We start from the raw sequence: 22,124 nt of genomic DNA on the forward strand, positions 1-22,124 counted from the left end.
AGCTCTGCGGCGGAAATAGGAGTCCTAACAACTCTACACTTCCCAGGATTCTTTGGGGGAAATCCTGACCTTCTATGGTTTTGACATTTAGGCAATCCATTTGTTATTTCCTCCCTCATTCTTTGTAAGTCTCTGCAGGTCTAACCATCCACAGATAGGAGAAAGCAGTAAGAAAGAAAAACCAACTGGCTTTTCAATTTGTGTCTCTTTTGCTTCAAGAGCAGTATGAGAACCACTGCCTTAAAATAAGACAGGGGAGAAGGAAGGAGTTAATGCTACATAATCACTAGGAATGTAGGAAAGTGAGCTTAGAAATGTCGCAATCCTCTATCATTTGCACAAATGGCAGTGAATTACTAATCCAAAAAATACGTTAGGGACAGGGAACTACTTTAAGTCACACTGAAGTGGCCAAACACGCCCAGTGGGATTTAACATTTCCTTTAAAGAGCAGGTGCCCATGTCATGCCACTACCTGCTTTTGAGAGTCCCCTTGTTTGCAAGAGCGGTTTACCACATGGCACACTGATGCTGCTCAGGAGCTGCGCTTGTGCATGCAAAACTTTGGATGCAGCTCTATACTTATAAACATGGAATCTCCTATTCTTGTGCAATGACAGTGGTAAAAAGGTAAAGGTAAAGGTACCCCTGCCCGTACGGGCCAGTCTTGACAGACTCTGGGGTTGTGCGCCCATCTCACTCAGGAGGCCAGGGGCCAGCGCTGTCCGGAGACACTTCCGGGTCACGTGGCCAGCGTGACAAAGCTGCATCTGGCGAGCCAGAGCTGCACACGGAAACGCCGTTTACCTTCCCGCTGGTAAGCGGTCCCTATTTATCTACTTGCACCCGGAGGTGCTTTCGAACTGCTAGGTTGGCAGGCGCTGGGACCGAGCAGCGGGAGCGCACCCCGCCGCAGGGATTCGAACCGCCGACCTTTCAATCGGCAAGTCCTAGGCGCTGAGGCTTTAACCCACAGCGCCACCTACGTCCCTTATGACAGTGGTACCTCGGGTTAAATACTTAATTTGTTCTGGAGGTCTGTTCTTAACCTGAAACTGTTCTTAACCTAAAGCAACACTTTAGCTAATGGGGCCTCCTGCTGCTGCCATAGCATGATTTCTGTTCTCATCCTGAAGCAAAGTTCTTAACCCGAGGTACTATTTCTGGGATAGTGGAGTCTCTAACCTGAAGCATCTGTAACCTGAAGCGTATGTAATCCGAGGTACCACTGTACTGTAAATATTTATCATTTTTTTAAAAAGATGGAGAGAAAACAGGAAAATTAAACCAGAGTAGAGGTCAAAATCTTGCTTCAAGCTTATGATGAGGGGAATGAGGCTTTGTGCTGACCATCAAGCAGTGGCTTTTTCCACTTGCCTTGCCCCACCCTCCAGCCTTCATAAGGGAACTGTTTCCAGAGGAAGAACTGTGAGGGGAACAAGACTTTGTGCTGGCCATCAGGCAACGTTTTTTTCCACCTGCCTGGCCCTTGGGGCCCTAGGAGCCTTCAGAACAGAGCTGCTGCCATAGGCATTATGTGTCTTTTGATGAACTGAGTAGAAGATTATGAATCATGGGGTGAGGAGAGAGTGTGTGTGTGAATTCAAGTGCTTCGTTTGGTTTTCGTTGTAAGATTGTAAATGTTAATTTTGTTTTGTGAATTATGAGTGCAGTAATGCTTTGTGAATCTTACACGACTTGTTGTGGTTGTGCTGCTTAGCTTATTTTTTTAGTTGTTTTATTAATAGTCTTTTATAGAAGGTGGTTGTTTTACTGATGATTTGTTAATTATTCTATATGATTTATGTTCTAACTGGGATGCTCTACTATGTTATAGTTATTTATTGTATGTAAGCCGCTTTGTGATTTGTGTGTGTTTTGAAAGCAGCACAGAAATATAATAAATTAAATAAAATAAATTTAGTGACATAGAAAACTATCTAGTTAAACCTTTCTAGTTCCGGATTTAAGTACTCCTTCCAATAGCAACTTCATGATAAAAATAAAAACTGTAGAATGCAGACCAACTCACACTGCTGACTCGTATTCAGTGATGAACTACAAATCCAAAACCTTTTTCACCTGTACTATATTGCCAAATCATGTTACCCTGAATCCTATAGCTGTGCATTCGATTTCTACCCATACCCCAAAATGCAGAACTGCTGCACTTGTCTCTGCTGGATTTCATGTTAGTTTGGGTTGAGTTTTCCACTCCATCAAGGTCATTTTAGAACTTTATTCTGTTATGGAGACCCAGCATTAGAATAAGCACAATCCTTACAAGAATCCTTGGAAAGCTCTCAAATTCTTTTAAAATAACATTAAATTTCTAAGGCGGGCAACCCATTGTTTCCCACATTTGTAACTTTTTGGAAAGGCTTTCCTCCTTGCTTAAGTCAGAGAAGTAGTTGTGGTACCCACATGACCCAACTTGCATCATGTTGAATTCATGAAAAGTGTTTGAGTGGGGGAGAGATTTAAGGTGCATGTGATTAGCAGAACTGAATCCTTCCCCCTAGGCCACAGGTTGGCAACTAAGGTCCGCGGGCAGGATCAGGCCCAATTGCGTTCTGGATCCAGCCCATGGACGGCCCAGGAATCGCCGTGTGGATCGCCAGTGCACACATTCTTTCCCTCTCCCTCCTTCAGCAGCGCTTTTATCCTCAGGGATGGAGCAATCTTGCCCCATGCCAGGTGCCGTCAAGGGTCGGGTCGGCTCGCCTGCCTGCCCGCCTCAGCAGGGTGGCGCTGTGAAGGGGGCGTGTGACGCCGGCTGCTGCTGCGTTTTCCTCCTGCTCCTCCTCCCTCTCCCTCAGTCCGCTCTTCCTTCCTTCTCTGCACCCCTTTTCTACACCACTTCCTTGCACACTTTCTTCGTCGCTGCCTGCCTCATTCATTCCTCCCATGGCGTTCAGGTGGGTCACTTGCAGGTTGGCGGGCAGCTCAATCTTCTTCTCCGCAGTGCCTCTTGGGAAGCAGCAGCGGCAACAGCAGCAGCAGATGGTGGGTAAAAGCTCCAGTGACGCCCCGGTTCCCCTACCTCTGTCTGCAGCTCCTCCACTGGGGCTGCTGCTTCTGTTTTCGCCGGCCAACGCAGCCTCCTACCCCATTATGGCACCTGGCTGGCTGGAGAAGCCCAACTGCGGCTATTGGGATGACAACTGGGACAGGTAAAGCGAAGCATCTTCAGGCCTCTTTGTGGGCGGGTGAAAATCATTCACCCCCCCCCAAATATAGTCCGGCCCCCCACAAAGTCTGAGGGAGAGTGGACCGGCCCCCTGCTGAAAAGGTTTGCTGACCCCTGCCCTAGGCTGTGCTTTCCTCCTCTAAGCTGCACAAGGAGAAAGAAAACTAAGTAATTCTGGGGGAAGTTCAATATCCCTCACATCCATTCCTAATGTGCTTTAAATCCCTTCTCCACGTGGAAGACTTGGTATTTTTCCAAGGCCTTTTAAATTTTGATTTCAGTCAGTCCGGTGCTGGACTTTTTGTTTGCTGTGCCATTTTATTTGTGCTTTTTGCTTGCGTGTGTTTATTTTATCATCATAAGAATTCTGTGTTTAAATGTGCATTGTTTATTTATTTATTTTTGCAATGGGAGCCACTTTAGGCACAAATCATTGTGGAAGAGCAAAATATAAATAATAAACTTTACCATAATTGAGTGTGTGTGGGAGAGAGAGAGGAGAGAAGTGTACATAACGTATTATCAAACTCTTTGCCCTAAATATTCCCCTGAAGATTATGCTCAACTGTCGTCGTACACTTCAGTTGTGACTGTTACAAAGCCTCCTTTAACTCTGATGACTGCAACAGAAAGCCAAACTTGCTGGACTTTTCCATCTTTTTACAAGGGCAAACTTTGGTACTGCTTTTGGACAACACCCTATTAGGCTTGTAAACAACTACTGTACTCTGTACTTGCTTGCCTGCCTGAGGCAAGTGAGTATCAGCTCCCTGCAATCTGGCAAGGCAACTCAATTTTCCCCATTTCAGAGTATCAGTGCATTACAGTGGTGCCTCGCAAGACGAAATTAATCCGTTCCGCGAGTCTCGAGTCTCTTCGTCTTGCGGTTTTTTCGTCTTGCGAAGCACGGCTATTAGCGGCTTAGCGGCTATTAACGGCTTAGCGGCTTTAAGAAAAAGGAAAAAAACTCGCAAGAAGTTTCGTCTTGCAAAGCAAGCCCATAGGGAAGCGACGCAAAAACCGAAAAACCCTTTCGTCTTGCGCATTTTTCGTTTTGCGAGGCATTCGTCTTGCGGGGCAGCACTGTATATGGTTACCTGCTTTGGGAATTTGGGACTTCAGAAATTCTAAATAAACTACTAACAAACATGGGCAGATAATAAACACACAAATGTGCACTAGTAGCTTTTCAGGTAAGGCTGCACATGTGGTGTCTCTTCTCATAAAAAAGAAACAATTTTTGTCATCACCCTGAACTGTAACTAAGCCTACATACACGTAACTGAAATACACACACATTCCTCTTCCTCCTCCTCTCTCCTTCCCTTGTATTCTCTGTGCTGAATTACAGGTTGTGGAAGCACCTCGGAGCAAGCACCTATCCTCTTATACTCTATGAATAATCACACATATTGATAGCACAGAGAAAAAAGCTCACAGGGTGTTCAGCAACAAACACTGTCTTATCTGGTAAAGCTATCCAGGGAAGCTACAAAACAAATTACAGCAAAATTATTTAAATGTAAGCAACATCGTTATCACCAAGGCACATATGGACTCATTGGGAAAAAATCCTTATACAGGCACAATAAGAAGGAACTGTCCTAAATTAAAAACATGACTGTTTTAGTAGCAACAGTAATGGGCGAGAGAGAAATCCATTTTGTTATGTGCAGTTGGCAACACAGGACAGACACCACATATTCGAGAAGAATAAACAAAAACAGGAACTTGGTACATCATCCCAATTATTACATAATCAAAAATATGTGGTTTTGAAAAACTGAATCATATTTCTATAATAACGGGCTTGCACATATGAAGGCAGTTTCTGCTAGTGCTGTAGTGGAAAGTGAGGGGCAGATGGGGCTCATCAACCTGGAAAGGTAACCCATCCAGGAGAATAAAAACTCTGATCCTAAACCTCCATTGCCTTGTGGAATATATTTGGGAGAAGAAAAGGCTATGGAGTAAACCTTACAAAAATTTGGAGTAGAGTCCCTAAGATGGTTGGATGACACCTTGTATGCCTCTTTCTAGAAACTCCTGAAGTCAAACTGCCGCCAAACGTTTTGCTCTGCTTTCCTTTGGACCACGTCAGCGATGTGTCTTGGTGTCTGGGCAGCCCAGGACCTCCATACACACTGTCCAGGCTTGCATCCTGAGAAGGTCACTTTGGTGCTGCTAACACAGCACTTTGACTTCACCCCTGGAAACGTACTCCATTGTCCCTTGAGACAGATAGATGCCACCACCAACAGCAACAACACCCTTACACTGAAACCTGTATCCCAAGGTAGAGGCCACAACACCCAATTTCGAATTCAGACTGCTTAACTATACAGTCGACTCTCAACCTACGCAGGAGTTACATTCTGGGGTTGGTGCATGAAGACAAAATCACATATAGTCAAAGCATATTCTCCAAAGGCGAGTGCAATGGCAGGTGGGATTGCTGACACCACCCCCCAGACACCTGCCCTCCTTTTCATTTTTTCAGCCAAGTGCATAAAGCTGAAGTCGCACGAGCTAAATGCACTTAAGTTGTGAGCTGACTATACTACTTTAGATGTCACCTGTGGCTCCTGACTTACCACACTTCATTTATTATACTTCATAAAAAAGACTGTGGAAAATAATACAGGGCAGAGACTACAACAAAAGGGAGAACTGGACATTCCAGATTGGTTCCTGAGAAGTTCAAAGAGCACCAAGAGACATTATTACCTGTGTGGTTGTCGAGTAAACAAAGCAGTGAATGTCCCAAAAGGAAACCCTCAAAGCGTAAGGGCTTTTGTTTTATTTTTCTATAGCAACAATGCATGGACAGTCCAGTCATGAAATATTTTCAAGAAGTCCTGTAATAAAACATTAGGCCACGTGGGCAGGGTATAAATAATAAAATTATTATTGCTTCCAAATAAACTTTCCAATGTTACAGGTATGCTTCTCTTAGTGCTGAATACAAAAATTGGCAGACACTGCATTTCACAGTTGTCTGACGTCCATACCCTCAGACTACAAAGCCTGCTCCCTATCTCAATTATTGTAATAATTAGATTTTTACCACGCCCTTCTACCAAAAGAAGCCCAGATGTTTGTGGCCTGGTTGGCATAATTTAGTGAAGAGGGAAAGGAACTAACTACTTTGGACAGTGAAACAAGCTCTGACATCTAACACATAATTGGGTTCAAATGAAGTCTATTTAATGTATACAGAAATGTTAAGAAACCATTTTGAAGAAACTGGTGAAACATGCATTTTAGAAGCTTGCAGATCTTCCAAAATGCTTTCTCTTTGTTTCTAACAATATCAACAAAAAAATGTACTTCATGAGCCAAGGTAATAATCGCTAAATGAATTAACATTGCCTACTGCTGACTGACACAACCCTTTTGTTTTCCCTGTGAACATTTAGCAAAGCAAATAATAAGCAATAATTAAAGTGAACTCTGCAATAAGGTCTGGGAGAAGACAAGGAAAGAACATTAAATATTTAACCGCCCAAAGACAGCAGTACTTGTTGAGCAGGAACTATGTCATCTCCTCGCTACATTCGGCCTTCCTGTTCAAAGACAAGAATGCAAGCAAGGTAGGGTGATAGTCCCATCAACAGGCCCAAGATGAATCACCAGTTATTTTGTGTCAAGAGCAGTTCTGATCTCACAACACCATGTGGGCATCCCAGACTGCTTCTGCAGCACAGCAAGACTGATGACAGAAATCAATTCCTGTAAAACACAACCCTAATCTATGCAAGAATGGGCAGACCCAGCATGCCTTCAACCCCAATCCTAACCTACAAGCAAGTACTTTCCATCTAAAAATGGAAGTGTCACTTGCCTCCTGGCCAGATTTAAGATGCAGTGAAGGGCTTTGTGTGAAAAGGGTTGCCGGACGAAAGAAAGTCAGCCCTTCTCCACTCAGTCTTTCTCTTTGCTTAGCAGCCTTATACACAGAGTACAGTGGTACCTCGGGTTAAGAACGTAATTCGTTTTGGAGGTCTGTTCTTAACCTGAAACTGTTCTTAACCTGGAGCACCACTTTAGCTAATGGGGCCTCCTGCTGCTGCCGCACCGCCAGAGCATGATTTCTGTTCTCATTCTGAAGCAAAGTTCTTAACCCGAGGTAATATTTCTGGGTTAGTGGAGTCTGTAACCTGAAGGGTATGTAACCTGAAGCACATGTAACCTGAGGTACCACTGTACTCTAAATGGGAAGTTAGCATGAAATGTGTAACTGAATCAAGGCTGTCTCTTTCCAGGTTAGGGTCATAGCCTGAAGACGTGCCTAAGGCGGTAAAAGGCACTCTGGATGACACATGCTACAGGTGCCTCCAGTGGGAAAGTTACATCATGAGCACCCTCAGACTGAAACCTGCTGACTGCAACCCCCTTCAGAACAAGTTGGCCACCACTAACCTGGGGAGATGAACATCTGTCTTGTCTGGATTGAGTCTTTTAGTTTTCATCTAGCTCAGGCTTCCTCAACCTTGGCCCTCCAGATGTTTTCAGACTTTCAAGTCCCATCATCCCTGACAACTGGGTCCTGCTAGCTAGGGATCATGGGAGTTGTAGGCCAAAAAACACCTGGAGGGGCAAGGTTGAGGAAGCTTGATCTAGCTCATATTTGTCCTCTTCTTACCAGCTTTACATAATGCCTCTTTCTTGCAACAAAATCCTATCTCTAGAGCTCCACACAACAAAATACTCATGCTATTCCATGCTTTATGCCTATGATGTGGTTGAGCTCCTCACTGCAGGCCTTTGCTACAAAAGTTTAGGGCAGTATCCAATTGAGCTTTACAGAGTAGACCGTTGAATTCAATACTTACATTAGCAACGCTATTAATTTCAGTGGATCTACTCTGAGTAGATCTACACTGGATAAACTCTCAGGGCAGGAACTAGCAATCTGCTCAACACAGCAGTGAATAGTGATCTGGAAGTCCACTATCTCTCTTAAGAATTCAGAACTAAGCATCAACGAAGATGAAAGAGAGAGCTGGCTGAGATAAGAGTGTTAAGAGATGGGACACTCATCCTCTATCAAGCAAGCCTTCCTAAGCCTAAAAATAAAAAAGAAACTAGCCTGAACTCTCCAGTCAAGACAAATCAAACAAATATTGGAGTAAAGGTAGTTGAGTAGCTCTGTGTGTGTTACAAAGATTAAAGCAAAGATCATGAATATACAAAGACATAAAGAGTCGCATTGGCTTTGATGCAGCTCCTTCTCCAAGTTAAGCAGACCTAAGCCTGGCAAGTAACCAGTATTAGAAATTCAGATATATGAGCCCCTTAAATCAGGGATACAGTTGCCAGACAGAATACCTGGTGGCTATTTTCGGCTGGATGGCTCAAAAGCCATATTTTTCAATATGAGTTTTTGGTTCCTGAATTTCATTTTGATTGGGAAGATAAAATATAATGGATAGAATTCTACAGGGTGTGTTGCTAAAGTGTGAAAACAGGCAAGATCCAAGGATCCCCAGGCATGCAGCTCCAGATGGTGGACAAATCAGGCGCCATCCTGGCAAATTTTGAACACTGCAAGTAACCCATGAATGTTGCCTTGAGTTCTGGAGACAAAAAGTAGGATAAAAGTGAAGCTAGTAAAATAAATAGCCCCAGGCTTTCTATCTTACAAAAAATAGTCTACAGTAGCACTGTCAAATAAAATAAGCTCCTGCATCACGTTGCTTAATGAACTGACTGGGTGTGGGTTGGTGCTCCAACCAAACACCCATTCAGTAAAAATTTAAAAGCCTCCCTTTTTAAGAATCACTGCTCTTGAAACATTTTCCAATGTTAAATTATGCCCAAGCAACTTCCAGACTGGCACTCTCCTTGGAATGCCACCTTTCCACAGTTCAAACCATGCTCAAGGCGTGTACAAAATGAAAACACACGCAACATAACAAAAGTAGTCACAAACAATAAAATAAAGCACTATAAAATACACAACCAAAGTGAACCACATAAATCAGTACAAGAGCTCAACAGTGACAACACTCCCCCTAAAGAAACCCAGCCCATGGTACCATATTGATACTGAATGCCTAAAGCTTTCTTAAATACTCAAACCTGACTTAGCCACCACAGGCATATGTATATGAATTGAAACAGTAACTAACATTTTACACTCTGTATGCAGAGATATATTCCAGGCTCAGAGGCTCTTCGATCACACAAGGATAGTCAGAAACTGAATGAGAAAAAGTTCCTTACATCTCTAAACTGTCACATGTATGGTACAGTATGACAGCTGCTGTTACTACAGATCCTGCTCCCAATCTATGAAATGTTATGCACGAGGCCACACACACCACATATTATATCAGCATAGTGGCTTGGCTGCCTGTCAGCTAGATGATATGATAGAGACTTCATGGGAAGTGTTCATTTTCAGTCATTCCTAGTAATTAAGGGTGTCTTTGGATACATATACATCATGTTTCAGCTATCAGTTGTGAAAGTACCCAAACAACTATGATATCCCCAGGAATATGTCAGTCAGTGTTGCCAAGCATCTTTATACCTATGTAGAGCAAATAGATATTCAACCAGTTAATTGAGATGATAGGAAACCGTGAGTGCGACGTTCTCAAGATATGCAATATCTTAGCTTGGACAAACTTTTATTTTCATAGGTAAAAAACCAAGAAAGCTTTCAATTTATGAAGCAGAGTGGCAATCAGGACTTATTTGGAACCCAACTTCATCTCATGTATTCTTATTTCAACCCTGGTAAATGTGCAGAAATTACTAGACCCATCCCTCACAGAGCTATGTTAGTTATCTGCACCTCACTGACAACTTGAAATAACAAAAAGCCAACTTTCTCCCAACTAAAACAAAAAACACAAACCCTGCCTGCAAGCATTTTTTTTAACTTTACAAACGTTACCTAAAGAGTAGCTACTAGGAAGTATGTTTTTTGAACTCAATGGGGCTCACTTCTGAGTAACACATGCACAGGATTTTGCTGCAATTGAGCGTCCCACTTCAACCAGAAAGTAATCCATGGGACATTCCTTAGCTAACATGCTCAACTATAATTACTAGCTGTGATTTGGTCCTGACTACAAGATCATGTAGACACCCTATGAACACATTTAAGATTGGGGTAGGGGGAATAAAAACTTAAGCAGGTCCCAGTCTGGCCCATGACTACATATGAGCCTGTACGAGAGCATCATGTAAGCTGCACTGAGCTTTCTGAAGAAAGAATGGGATACAGACTCAGAATCAAGCCTACCTAATAAAGTAAAGCCAAGAGGAAAGTTGCTTGAAACTGGATAATTTACATTAAGGCAGTCTTGCCACAAATACTGCAAATCTTATGGAGATATTAGGAAAAGGCATGCTTTCCAATTCACAGTTCCCATTAGAATCATAGAATTGAATCATAGAATCATAAGAGTTGGAAGAGACCACCAGGGCCCTCGAGTCCAACCCCCTGCCAAGCAGGAAACACCATCAGAGCACTCCTGACATATGGTTGTCAAGCCTCTGCTTAAAGACCTCCAAAGAAGGAGACTCCACCACACTCATTGGCAGCAAATTCCACTGTCAAACAGCTCTTACTGTCAGGAAGTGCTTCCTAATGTTTAGGTGGAATCTTCTTTCTTGTAGTTTGGATCCATTGCTCCGTGTCCGCTTCTCTGGAGCAGCAGAAAACAACCTTTCTCCCTTCTCTATGTGACATTCTTTTATATATTTGAACATGGCTATCATATCACCCCTTAACCTCCTCTTCTCCAGGCTAAACATGCCCAGCTCCCTTAGCCGTTCCTCATAAGGCATCGTTTCCAGGCCTTTGACCATTTTGGTTGCCCTCCTCTGGACACGTTCCAGTTTGTCAGTGTCCTCCTTGAACTGTGGTGCCCAGAACTGGACACAGTACTCCAGGTGAGGTCTGACCAGAGCAGAATACAGTGGCACTATTACTTCCCTTGATCTAGATGCTATACTCCTATTGATGCAGCCCAGAATTGCATTGGCTTTTTTAGCTGCCGCGTCACACCGTTGGCTCGTGTCAAGTTTGTGGTCAACCAAGACTCCTAGATCCTTTTCACATGTACTGCTCTCAAGCCAGGTGTCACCCATCTTGTATTTGTGCCTCTCATTTTTTTTTGCCCATTAGCATGTTGCACCATTCTTCTTGATTCACCTGATGACCTTGAAGCAATACATCTATCCCTTCCCCATTTCCAACCTAGCCACTGACTCAAGCACCCACTGTAGGAAACACTAAGATTCAAGTTAAGGGAAAGCTCCAGTAACAGTATTATGGAGGTATAAAACAGCCAGAGTATTTCATGACATTTTAAGCATGAATAAGCTTAATCAACCTATAAAATAAATAGCAGCATAAATCTAACACCATTAACCTAAGTTAAGTCAGATGCTTAGTACCACCTGGTGAAAAAGATGCCCATGTGCAAGATTCCAATTCCACCAGGGTTTTTACTGCCTAGTAGGTAATATATCTGGATTAAAAAAAACAAAGCGCACTACCAAGAGTCCACAAGGACCCCTATATGAAATACAACATCTGAAGTGCACAACACACATTCAAATAAAGTTTTTGCTGATCTGATCATTCTACCCACTACGAATACTGTAAGAACTACCTTTCAAGTGTAATTCACCATGTTAAAATCTCTCTCCTCATATCCGCTATATTACTTCTCCTGTGTCTTCAGATTACAATATCCTCTTTTCTACACTGGTTGCCTTCCTTATATTTTGCTACCTTGGAAGACAACCAGTGTAATGTAGTTGATAAGACTGCTGAACTAGGGAGAATCCATTTCCAGCTCCCTGGGTGACTTTGGCTTGCTATTTTTCAGCCTAGCATACTGTGGGAGAAAGCTTCCTTAGAGGAGCAAGGGGAAAAGGTCACAGCCTTTTTTTATATATTAAAAAACCCGTCATGTTAACAGGTGGTTTAGGAACATAATGGCATCAAGGAAGTCTTTCCGAGTGGCTTTCATAGCAACTCTTCTAATAACCGGAAACAGACTTTTCCCCTCCTCTGCCAACGTAGGCAAGTGACGTCCTGCCTTGCATCACAGCCACTGAGCTGCCCTGAGTCACTCCTCATTTCTGCTTGTCCCAGTGCAGTCAGCATGGCTCCACACTACTGCCAGAAAAAAGCACAACACAGGACCTCTCCCTACCCCAATCCCTCAGGTGTTCAAGGTTCACCAAGGGTCACCCCAACCCCACTCAACTAAGGCCTTCCCTCCAAAACCCCTCATGGGCACATTGCTAAAGTTGGCCCACGTTGGCCTCGCCTTCTCCCCATCTGCTACCACCCAAAGAACATGACCACCTCTCTGCCCCCATTTCTAAAAAGTTCAAATACTGTACTTGGATTGCTCCTTTCCTTCTTCCTAATCTGGGCTCCTGGCCCACCAGCCTAACTCACATCCTCCCTAAAAAAACCACACACAAGGCAGTAGGGAGGTTAGACCATCCAGCTGGGAGGAGAGAGGAGGCAAACATCTCCCAGTAATGAAGATCGCTGGGTGGCCTTGGGCCAGCTGATCCTCTTTGAAGCCTACCTCGCAGGATTGTTGAGTTAAGCAGGTGAAAGGAGGGGGAGTGAGGGATAATAAATACACCACTTACTTACAACTGGCCGTAATAAGGAACTGCACGTGATCTGAGCACAGGTTGTTGTTTTAAAAAAATATATATATCTGATTACTATGACTGTATTTTTAAGGTTGCAATCCCACGCACGACTTACCTGGGGGCTCAACAGGGTCTGTTGAAACGCCCCAAAGTTCAAGGCCTCCAGAACCGAAGCGACCCCGGAGCGATGCCCCCCCCCTCCGCCCCAACCCTTTTTCCTTCCTCCCCGGCGAGGTTACCGTGTGGCAGCGACGTCAGGGGCGGCAGGCCCGGCGGGGGCGAAGGCGGCGGCGGGAGTCCCTGCGCGGGCGCGGAGGACGTGGAGGAGGAGGAGGAAGGCGACGACGAGGAGGCCGGGCCTGGGCCTCCCCTCAGGAAGGCCGGCACGAACTCGGCGGCGTGGACATTGGGCACGAAGGGCTTGGCGTTGACGTTGAGGTGCCGGCTGAAGGCCGCGCCCAGCAGCTCCTCCTGCTGCTCCGCCGAGGCGGCGTCGAGCTGGGCCGGGCTGGGCACGTCGGCGGCGGCAGCGCCGGGGGCGGAGGAGCCGGCTGGGCCAGCGCCGGGCTCGATATCCGCCTGGTCCCAGCAGTCGGGCGCCGAGTCGCTGCTGCTGCCGCTGCTGCCGTTCGCCTCCATTTTGTCTCTGCCCGCCCCCCCACAAGCCTCTGCGCTTCCCGAAGCGGCTCCCGACGTCCTGGGAGGCAAGCGGGCTGAGGTGGGGGGCGGCGGCGGCAGGAGGGGAAGGGGCGGGGGAGGGGAAAGCGCGGCAGCCGGGAACGCGGCACCACCGTCGTCGTCGTCGTCTCCGCGCTCGCTCCGGCCGCTCCGCGTGTGCGCCCCACCGCCGCGACGCAGGATGGCCTCCTCGAGATGCCGTACGCCCTTCTCCTCCCGCATCAGCGCCCGGCCGCCATTTTGGTAGTTCTCAGTCAACTCCGCGTGCCTGCCTTCGGTAGGCACGCCGCCGGGCCTGGGGACTACAACTCCCGGGGGGCCGCGCGCCGGGTGACGAGGCGACGTGAGGGACGCCGCTCTCGCCCGCTTCCGCACCTCTCGCGAATCGAGCCGATGAGAAGACAACAACTCCCAGCGGCCATTGCGCAGCCTTCCTGTTTCAATCTCCAATCACCCCTCTCTCACTGGTGAGGTTTCGAAACGTAGCACAGAGGAACTACAAGACCCAGAGGGCTTTGCGCTTCGCATTCGTAGGCGGGACCATGCGCTTACTCTCGAAAGGAGATGGGGAATGTAGTTTCGTGGATGTATAAGAAAGTTGATAGAAGCATTTCGTAAAAGGGAGGAAATATAGACAGGGATATTCCTTCCACACTCCTCGCACAGAGGAGCGAGAAAGGACAAGTGGGTGCTGTTACCGAAGAAGGAAGGAGTAATACTAAATATTTTCCAATCGAATGAATCAGATTGTGTTCCACGTGGTTGCTGCACAGCACGTGCTTGATAACATAGTTTGCCACATGGACAGTTTTATATATTGAATTTCTATCCCACCTTTTCTTCCAAGGAGCTCAAGGTGATGAACCTGTTCTTCCACTCCTCGTGAAATTCTTCAACAACCCTGTGGAGTAAGCTGAGAGGCTGTGACTGCCCCCCAAGGTCACCCAGTGAGCTTCATGGCCAAGTAGGGATTTGAACCCTGGTCTCCAAGACGCAACACACTAACCACTGGTTCACACTGGTTTTCAACCTGCCTCTTCCCAGTCATTGTAATTAAACCAGTAGAGGCTGGTCCATTAGTGTGAATGGGGCACTGGCTCACCAACCTCAAGCCAGCCCCCAAAGTGTCTGCTTTCTTGCTTGCAAACAGCCCAGTGGGTAAACCAGGCTGTCTGCTTCCTGCTCCTTAGGTTATTATTTATCAAATTTGTATACCACCAACCTCCATCTGTAGATCTCAGGGTGTTTCACAACATAAAAATACAAGATTTAAAAAACCCATAAAATACATGGTGTGACATCTACCATTAAAGTACATTTTAGCACACATTTAAAACACATAGCTCCCTCCAAAGAATCATGCAACTGCAGTTTACCTCTCACAAAGCTCCTATAGGTCTCCCATGTTGCAAACGGCTTGGCATCACGCTGGCTCGGAGTAGACGCTCTGGCACCGTTTTGTACTCTGCTATCACCTGGTTCAATGTGTTGTCTGATTGTATCATGCAACAGGGTTTCACCCAAGCGGTGTGTGATGGCAGTTACCAGAACAATGTCGCCTGTACACGAAACCGAACAAATTAGCTGTGCGCGGCGTAACACAAGCCTGCTTCCAGGTGCTGTTCTTACCTGTGGTTCAGTAGGAATATTTCTTCCTGTACACAGCTACTGTTATCTGATTAAGTTCTGGGCGGCTGCATCCAGCACGTTTCTGCATCATTGGATAAGCACCACCTCCACTTCTCAGTTAAGCATGCAGAATCAGATGCTGGGCTCCCACATGTAGCCCTGGGCAGTGTTCCACAGCAGTGCTGTGCCAGAAGACCTGTCCTACTGCCATCACATTTCAGCACAACATCGCTGCAGTATGAGAAAGGCAATGGCAAAAAAGAGGGCATTGAATGACCTGACCTGCTTGAACTGTAATAGGAGTCTCAGGTAGCAAGACACTATGGTGCCTAACAGGTGCTTTTACAGTGTTGGTGAGAAAGTACTTGATGGTCCCTTTGATATTGTTGCCTCTCCAATTACAGGGTGAAAGACTGATGAATGATAGGTAAGAGGATAGGGAATTTTATTCTTATTATTATTCATTTAAGTATTACCGGTACCCACCCTTTACCCTAAGGTCCCAGGGCATGATACAACATTAAAACACAATTATTTAAAACAGTTTAAACCAATTACAAAAATGAGATGGGTTCTTAAAATATATACTTCAAGTGTCAAAAGCCAGGGTAAAAAGGTGCACTTTCAGCAATCTCCAGAAGCTGTATATTGAAGAAGCCAGGTGCACCTTTAGGAAGTGTGGCTGCATACACACCAGGCATTTAAAGCACCCTGTTCCAATATTGTGAACCGTAGTTTGTCAGTGGTGCTGGGAATTGTAGCTTTGTGCATTTTGAGAAACGCCAAGGATTTCGCTGACTCCACCCTGCCCGCATTACACAAATGGTCATGAGTCTACTACTGTACCTTGCTTTGTTCCTGAACAATTTGAGCACACCCTTTCCCAGAGCTTCCTGTTCCAGGGAAAAGAGGAAGCTTGTGGAACAAGTCTGGGCACTTTGGATAGTCCTGTCCTTCAAGTTTGCAAAGGCCTCAAGTATTCCCACTAGGATGGATGATTTGTTCATATAAAGAACTAGATGACAGCTGTGTTTACACAGCCCTGTCCTTTTCTGGCTAGTTGGAGGCAATGCGACACACCCTAATATTTTTTCTGTCCTTCAGTAATTGAACACGTAGAACAAAGTTCATCCACTCCTTGGAATATCCCCTATTAATTTTTTGCCCAGGCCTGCATGTATTGCTGTACAGTACTGCCTATGTGTGAAAGGTCATGTATTTAAGCTCTGGGTAGCAAAGCAGTCAGATTTACAAATTCGGGTGTGTGTGTGACAAACCCCAGAGGAGCTATCCGATTTGGCGGCAATAGATTGTAATGGATTGCACTGGTCAGTTTAGTACCAGGCGGTGTGGGAATCGTCACCCACCCACCACTGCCCTGTTCTTTATTTTGCCAGAACAAAGGTGGCAACCCTATCTACCACCTTGCCCTAGAATGAGATATTGGAGACTGGCCAATTAATTATCTATTGCAGTGGGGATCCAGGCAGAGCTTTTCCTGTAAAGGTATCACAACTGCTTCCGAGCACAATACAAAGTGTTGGTGTTGACCTTTAAAGCCCTAAACGGCCTCAGCCCAGTATACCTGAAGGAGCGTCTCCACACCCATCATTCTAACCAGACACTGAGGTCCAACGCCGAGGGCCTTCTGGTGGTTCACTCGCTGCGAGAAGCTAAGCTACAGAAAACCAGGCAGAGGGCCTTCTCGGTAGTGGCGCCCGCCCTGTGGAATGCCCTCCCTTCAGATGTGAAGGAAATAAGTAGCTATCTTAAGACATCTGAAGGCAGCCCTGTTTAGGAAAGTTTTTAATATTTAATGCTGTATTGTTTTTAACACTCGATTGGAAGCCACCCAGAGTGGCTGGGGAAACTTAGCCAGATGGGTGGGGTATAAATAATAAATAATAATAATAATAATAATAATAATAATAATAATAATAATAATTAACTACCTGACATTCAGAAGACATCTGAAGGCAGCCCTGTTCAGGGAAGTTTTTAATGTGTGACCTTTTAATGTATTTTTAATCTTTGTTGGAAGCCGCCCAGAGTGGCTGAGAAGACCCAGCCAGATGGGCGGGGTACAAATAATAAATTACTACAGTATTACTATTACTACTTGGGGAGCGCTGCAACCCCGAGGCAATTAACACGCAAATAATGAGTTGGGGGCCCAAAATCCGGGAAGCAGAGGGAGGGGGGACTCTCTGCTCAGAGCGACTGCAAGGAGAAGCAGGAGGAGGAAGAAAAAGACGGAGCAGCATGGTTTTACCCCACCCTCGCCGCCATGGAGACTACAATTCCCATGACTCCCCCGGCCTGAGATGGTTTCCGGGTTCTAAGTGTTTTGCTTCCGGGCTCCTTGAGGATCACTTCCGGGTGGAGGGGCAATGTGCTGCGGAGTGCTGGTGGCTTTGACGGGAGGGAGGAGCCCCGGCGGGAGCGGAGGAGGAGTCGGAAAAGTCGGAGGGGGGATCCGGAGGCTTTGCTCGCCCGCGGAGGGGAACTCCGTCGCCGGCCATGAGCGGTGAGTGGAGCAAGCTTTGCTTGGCAAGGGAGGAGGTGGACTTGCTGGCTAGGCGCTGCTCTTTCGCACAACAACAACAGCAGCAAGGGTGGTGCTGGGGTGGGGTGTCAAAGCGTCCCTGCTCCCACCTTTCTTAATGCCGCTCTGTGCATGCTCAGAGACACCCTGCCGCTCTGCTGACAGGGGAGCAGCAGCATCCCTGGAGCCAGCAACTGCATCTTACCCTGACAAAAAAAGAGAGAGAAAAGGGTTTTCAGATAACGCCTTCCAGCGACTAATTTCCGATTGCAGTTTTTTTTGTTAACTAGCGCTTGTGTAGCTTGCTCATCGACGAATATTTCTCGTGGCCAGGGCTGCGAAAAAGTCAGTGTTGAGAATGCAACAGGACCCCACCTCTACTCTTGTGGTGGCAGATTGTTTTAAAACTGTTTTTGATGTTGTTGTTTTGATTGGTGTATCCTGCCCTGGGGCTTGATGGTGAAGGGCAGGCAAGGAATTGAAAGAATAGCAGCAGCAGCAACATGAAATCAACAGTAAATGACAATGCAAACTCAAACCAAAGCCCACCTTTCCTCATGACACAGTGTATGAAGTTATGCAATGCCATAACCCTCAATGAGGCTGCATGGGGTGGGCTGGGCTATAGATGCATGCAAATAAATAATTAAAGCTGCTAGCAAGGTAAATCTGGAATGGAATTAAAAGCACTGTTGTTCTTTTAGGACATTGCTCTCTGGCACTGGGTATTCTGTCCCTGTTCAGTAGTTTGCTGTCCCTTTCTCTAGACATTCCCTGTTCAGGGAAGTTTTTAATGTATGGCATTTTGATGTATTTTTAATCTTTGTTGGAAGCTGCCCAGAGTGGCTGGGGAAACCCAGCCAGATGTGCAGGGTACAAATAATAAATTAATATTATTACAGTGGTACCTCAGGTTACATACACTTCAGGTTACATACGCTTCAGGTTACAGACTCTGCTAACCCAGAAATAGTGCTTCAGGTTAAGAACTTTGTTTCAGGATGAGAACAGAAATCGTGCTCCGGCGGCGCAGCAGGAGGGCCCATTAGCTAAAGAGGTGCTTCAGGTTAAGAACAGTTTCAGGTTAAGTACGGACCTCCGGAACGAATTAAGTACTTAACTTGAGGTCCCACTGTATTATTATTCATGGGTTAGAGAATGCGAAGCTCTGGCAGCTGACTGATTCACATACTGTGGGATGCCTCCATTACTTTTTTACGTCACAGCCGCCTGGTACTGAAATGAGAGCGAACTAGGTTGTACTCAAATTAGACCCATTGCTATTAATGAACCCAAGATAATCATGCCTATTGATTTCAACGGGTATGCTCTGAGTAGGGCACTGGATACAGCCCCTAAAACTTGGCCAAATGGATCTGCTTGCAGTTTCCTCCCACACCCTAACCATTTGGGCTTCTATGTATACTGTATCTACTTATTTACTTATGCCATTTGTAGCCTGCTTGTCCCCCAGGAGCTCTTGCTTAAAGCAGTGGAGTGAGATCTCGCCCTTCTCCATTTTATTCTCACAGCAACCCTGTGTGGTGAGGCTGAGAGGTAATGTAACTAGCCCAATGTCACCCAAGAAGTTTGTGTCTGAGTGCGGTATTGGCCTATCTCTTAGAGCTAAAGTATTTATCAACACCCCCCCCTCCAAATTTTCTCTAGAGTTTTCCATCCGTTTGTGGCAAAGTTACACAAGTCTGATGATGATGAGCTGAATAACCGGAGACAGTTAATTGTCAATAGAATAGCTGACAATACTTCTTCTGGTGAAATTGACACAATCCACGTTTGGTGAATTTAACATAAGTATAAGGAGTTTGGTTCTAGTTTGTGCAGACAGCCAAATCCTTCTGTTGCAAAAGCTGACCAGATATCAACTGTTTAGTTCCAATGGCTTTATAATAACTTCTGTTATTAAGCTAATTCTGTCTCTTTCAGTTCTCCTAAGTTTTCATTAGTTGTTGTTGAGTCCATCTGTTTGGTAAATAATGATCCAGGAGTTAATAGTGGTTTCTTTTTGTTGTGCTTAAAGGTTTATGTTGCATCTTATATTGATTATGCTGCTTGTTTTTCAATGTTGTTTCCTTAAACCACAATAAAGTACTTCTTATTAAAATAAGGCATCTATATTTTTTATGTTGATTAGTTAAACACTTTGAAAGTGCCTTAAATTTTCTAAGAAGAACTAGTCCAGGAGTGGAGGACCCAAGACTTCATTAGGATAACATAGGATGAGATACCTGTGCTGTATTTGAAGCATATATTCCTGCAATGTCATCCAAAGTGCAAATTAAAATAATGCCATCTGTGATGGGAATCAATTTGCAAACAACTGAAGGCTGCAGCAGGATTTTGATTTTATTTATTATTGTGTTTTCTCATCCTTCTTCCATGGAGTTTACAGCATTGCCCATAACAGCACATAACCCAGCCAGATGGGGGGTATAAATAATAATAATAATAATAATTATCATTATTATTATTATTATTCCATTTTATCTTTTTTTTTGCTTTTCATTATTTATTTATGATTTTCAGTTATATACATTTCAATAGTTTTACAGTCATTTTAACATTTCAAAACTCGACTTCCTTCCTCCTCTTTCTGTGCTTTCTTAAATGTATTTTTATCATTTCCTGCATATTCTAAATTAACTTATTCTTTCATTCATCTACTTTAATTATATACTCTTATGAAACTGCAGGTTATTACAAAAATCCTGCCAATGTCCTCAACTGTTTGCAATTTGTTTGTAAATATTCAATAAATCATTTCCATTCTTTTATAAAAAGTTTGTGACTTTGATTTCTTATTTTTCTGGTAAGTTTTCCATTTCTTCATAGTCCATAAGTTTTTGTATCCATTCTTCTTTTCTCTGGACTTTTCTTCTTTCCATTTTTGGACAAATAACATTCTTGCCACTTAGTCGCATACATGAGTAAATTTCTATACTGTTTAGGTAGTTCTCCTCCTATAATTCCCAGAAGAAAAGCTTCTGTATTTTAAAAAAATGTAATTTTAAACATCTTTTCCAGTTCGTTACATATCATTTTCCAGTAAGCTTTAACCTTACTGCAAGATCACCACATATGATAAAAAGTACCTTCTTTCTCTCTTCATTTCCAACACTTACTCAATTTTGATTTATACATTTTTGCCAGTTTGTTTGGTGTTAGATACCATCTATATAACATTTTAGTATAGTTTTCTCTTAAACCATAGCATGCTGCAAATATTTATAAATTTTATATCCATATGCCACTATTGTTCCCACATTTCCATATCTATATTATAACCAATATCTATTGCCCAATGTATTGAAGATTTTACCTGTTCATCCTTTGTCTCCCAATCTAATAATATCTTATACATTTTAGGCAGCACTTTTACATTCCAACCGATCTCTCTCCAATTGTGATATTTGTTCCCCAAACCCTCGTTTTCTATCTTTCTTAAATACTTCATTCAAATGATGATATTGTATTCATGTTGTTAACTTTCCTGATAAATCCTTAAATTCTTCTAATTTAAACTCTCTTCCCTCTTGTTTTACTAAATTTCTATAAGTTGTCCAACCTTCTATCATATTCTTTTGCTTTACGGCTTCCAACGGTGAGAGCCAAAGTGGTGGTTTTGTCTCCAATATTTCTTTTGTATTTGTCCCATACTCTATACAATTTTTTCCTAATTACTGTATGTGATTTGTAAATCCTTTATGTACTTTTACCTTTTCATACCACAAATAGGCGTTCCAACCAAAGATACTATCATAGCTTTCTAAATCAAAGATATGTGGATTCTCCAATGTCATCCATTCCTTCAGCCAACAAAGACAAGATGCTTCATAATACAATCTCATATCCTGCTGGGAGAAATCCCCTCTCTCTTTTGCACCTATTAATATTTTATATTTTATTCTTGGTTTCATTCGCTCAATCCACCAGAGCCTGTTTTTGCATGCAGGGAAAGTCCTAACTTACCAAGGGTTTGAGACCTATCGGCTCCCATCACCTAGTTTAGCTGGCCAGTCAAGGCCGTTCCTGAGGTGTGGCCCCTGTCACATGCTGACAGTTTCTAGAAACCACAGGTGGGTGCAGGGTGGGGACCAAAGATGGACAAACTGGTCCAGAAGGAGCATGATGTGACCCCCACCAGAGGCACTACCCATCCCCTAACACCCCATCATCATATTATTCCCTTGGTATCGTTACTTCTCCAAGAGCAAAGGGACAACTTTGCCATTCTACCTCCTTTAAAGCACTTGTATGGCACAGTAGTGTCATGTTATCCGAGATTCCTGTTACACCTTAGTAGGAGGCAGAGGCAACTCTCTGGAGGCCAATTGGTGCCTGCGTCTGCGTCTTTCTTATACCAATGTTGCGCTGAAAATTGATGGCAGTGGATCAAATCTTTCAGCAGAGCATGATGGT

The 22,124-nt window shown here is 44.4% G+C and overlaps 2 protein-coding genes across 7 annotated transcripts in view; one reads left to right on the forward strand and one right to left on the reverse strand.

Annotated features, from left to right (window-relative positions):
- Positions 1-15,085, reverse strand: part of GSPT1 (G1 to S phase transition 1) — a 38,106-nt gene extending 23,021 nt beyond the window's left edge. For 2 of the 3 annotated variants that reach the window (XM_081887991.1, XM_081887990.1), the window contains exon 1: positions 13,075-13,750. In XM_081887991.1, the coding sequence (XP_081744117.1) occupies positions 13,075-13,735 (661 nt within the window). In that variant the 5' untranslated portion in view covers positions 13,736-13,750. Of the gene's footprint in view, positions 1-13,074; positions 13,751-14,889 lie in introns of those variants that run through there. The other variant, XM_081887992.1, reaches the window with a different exon arrangement.
- A 2,432-nt stretch (positions 15,086-17,517) lies between these two features.
- Positions 17,518-22,124, forward strand: part of SNX29 (sorting nexin 29) — a 199,543-nt gene continuing 194,936 nt past the window's right edge. For all 4 annotated transcript variants that reach the window (XM_081887979.1, XM_081887982.1, XM_081887981.1 and 1 more), the window contains exon 1: positions 17,518-17,669. In XM_081887979.1, the coding sequence (XP_081744105.1) occupies positions 17,663-17,669 (7 nt within the window). In that variant the 5' untranslated portion in view covers positions 17,518-17,662. The remainder of the gene's footprint in view (positions 17,670-22,124) is intronic.

Source organism: Podarcis melisellensis (assembly GCF_964234715.1).
Source record: "Podarcis melisellensis genome assembly, chromosome: 14".
Taxonomy (NCBI): Eukaryota; Metazoa; Chordata; class Lepidosauria; order Squamata; family Lacertidae; genus Podarcis; species Podarcis melisellensis.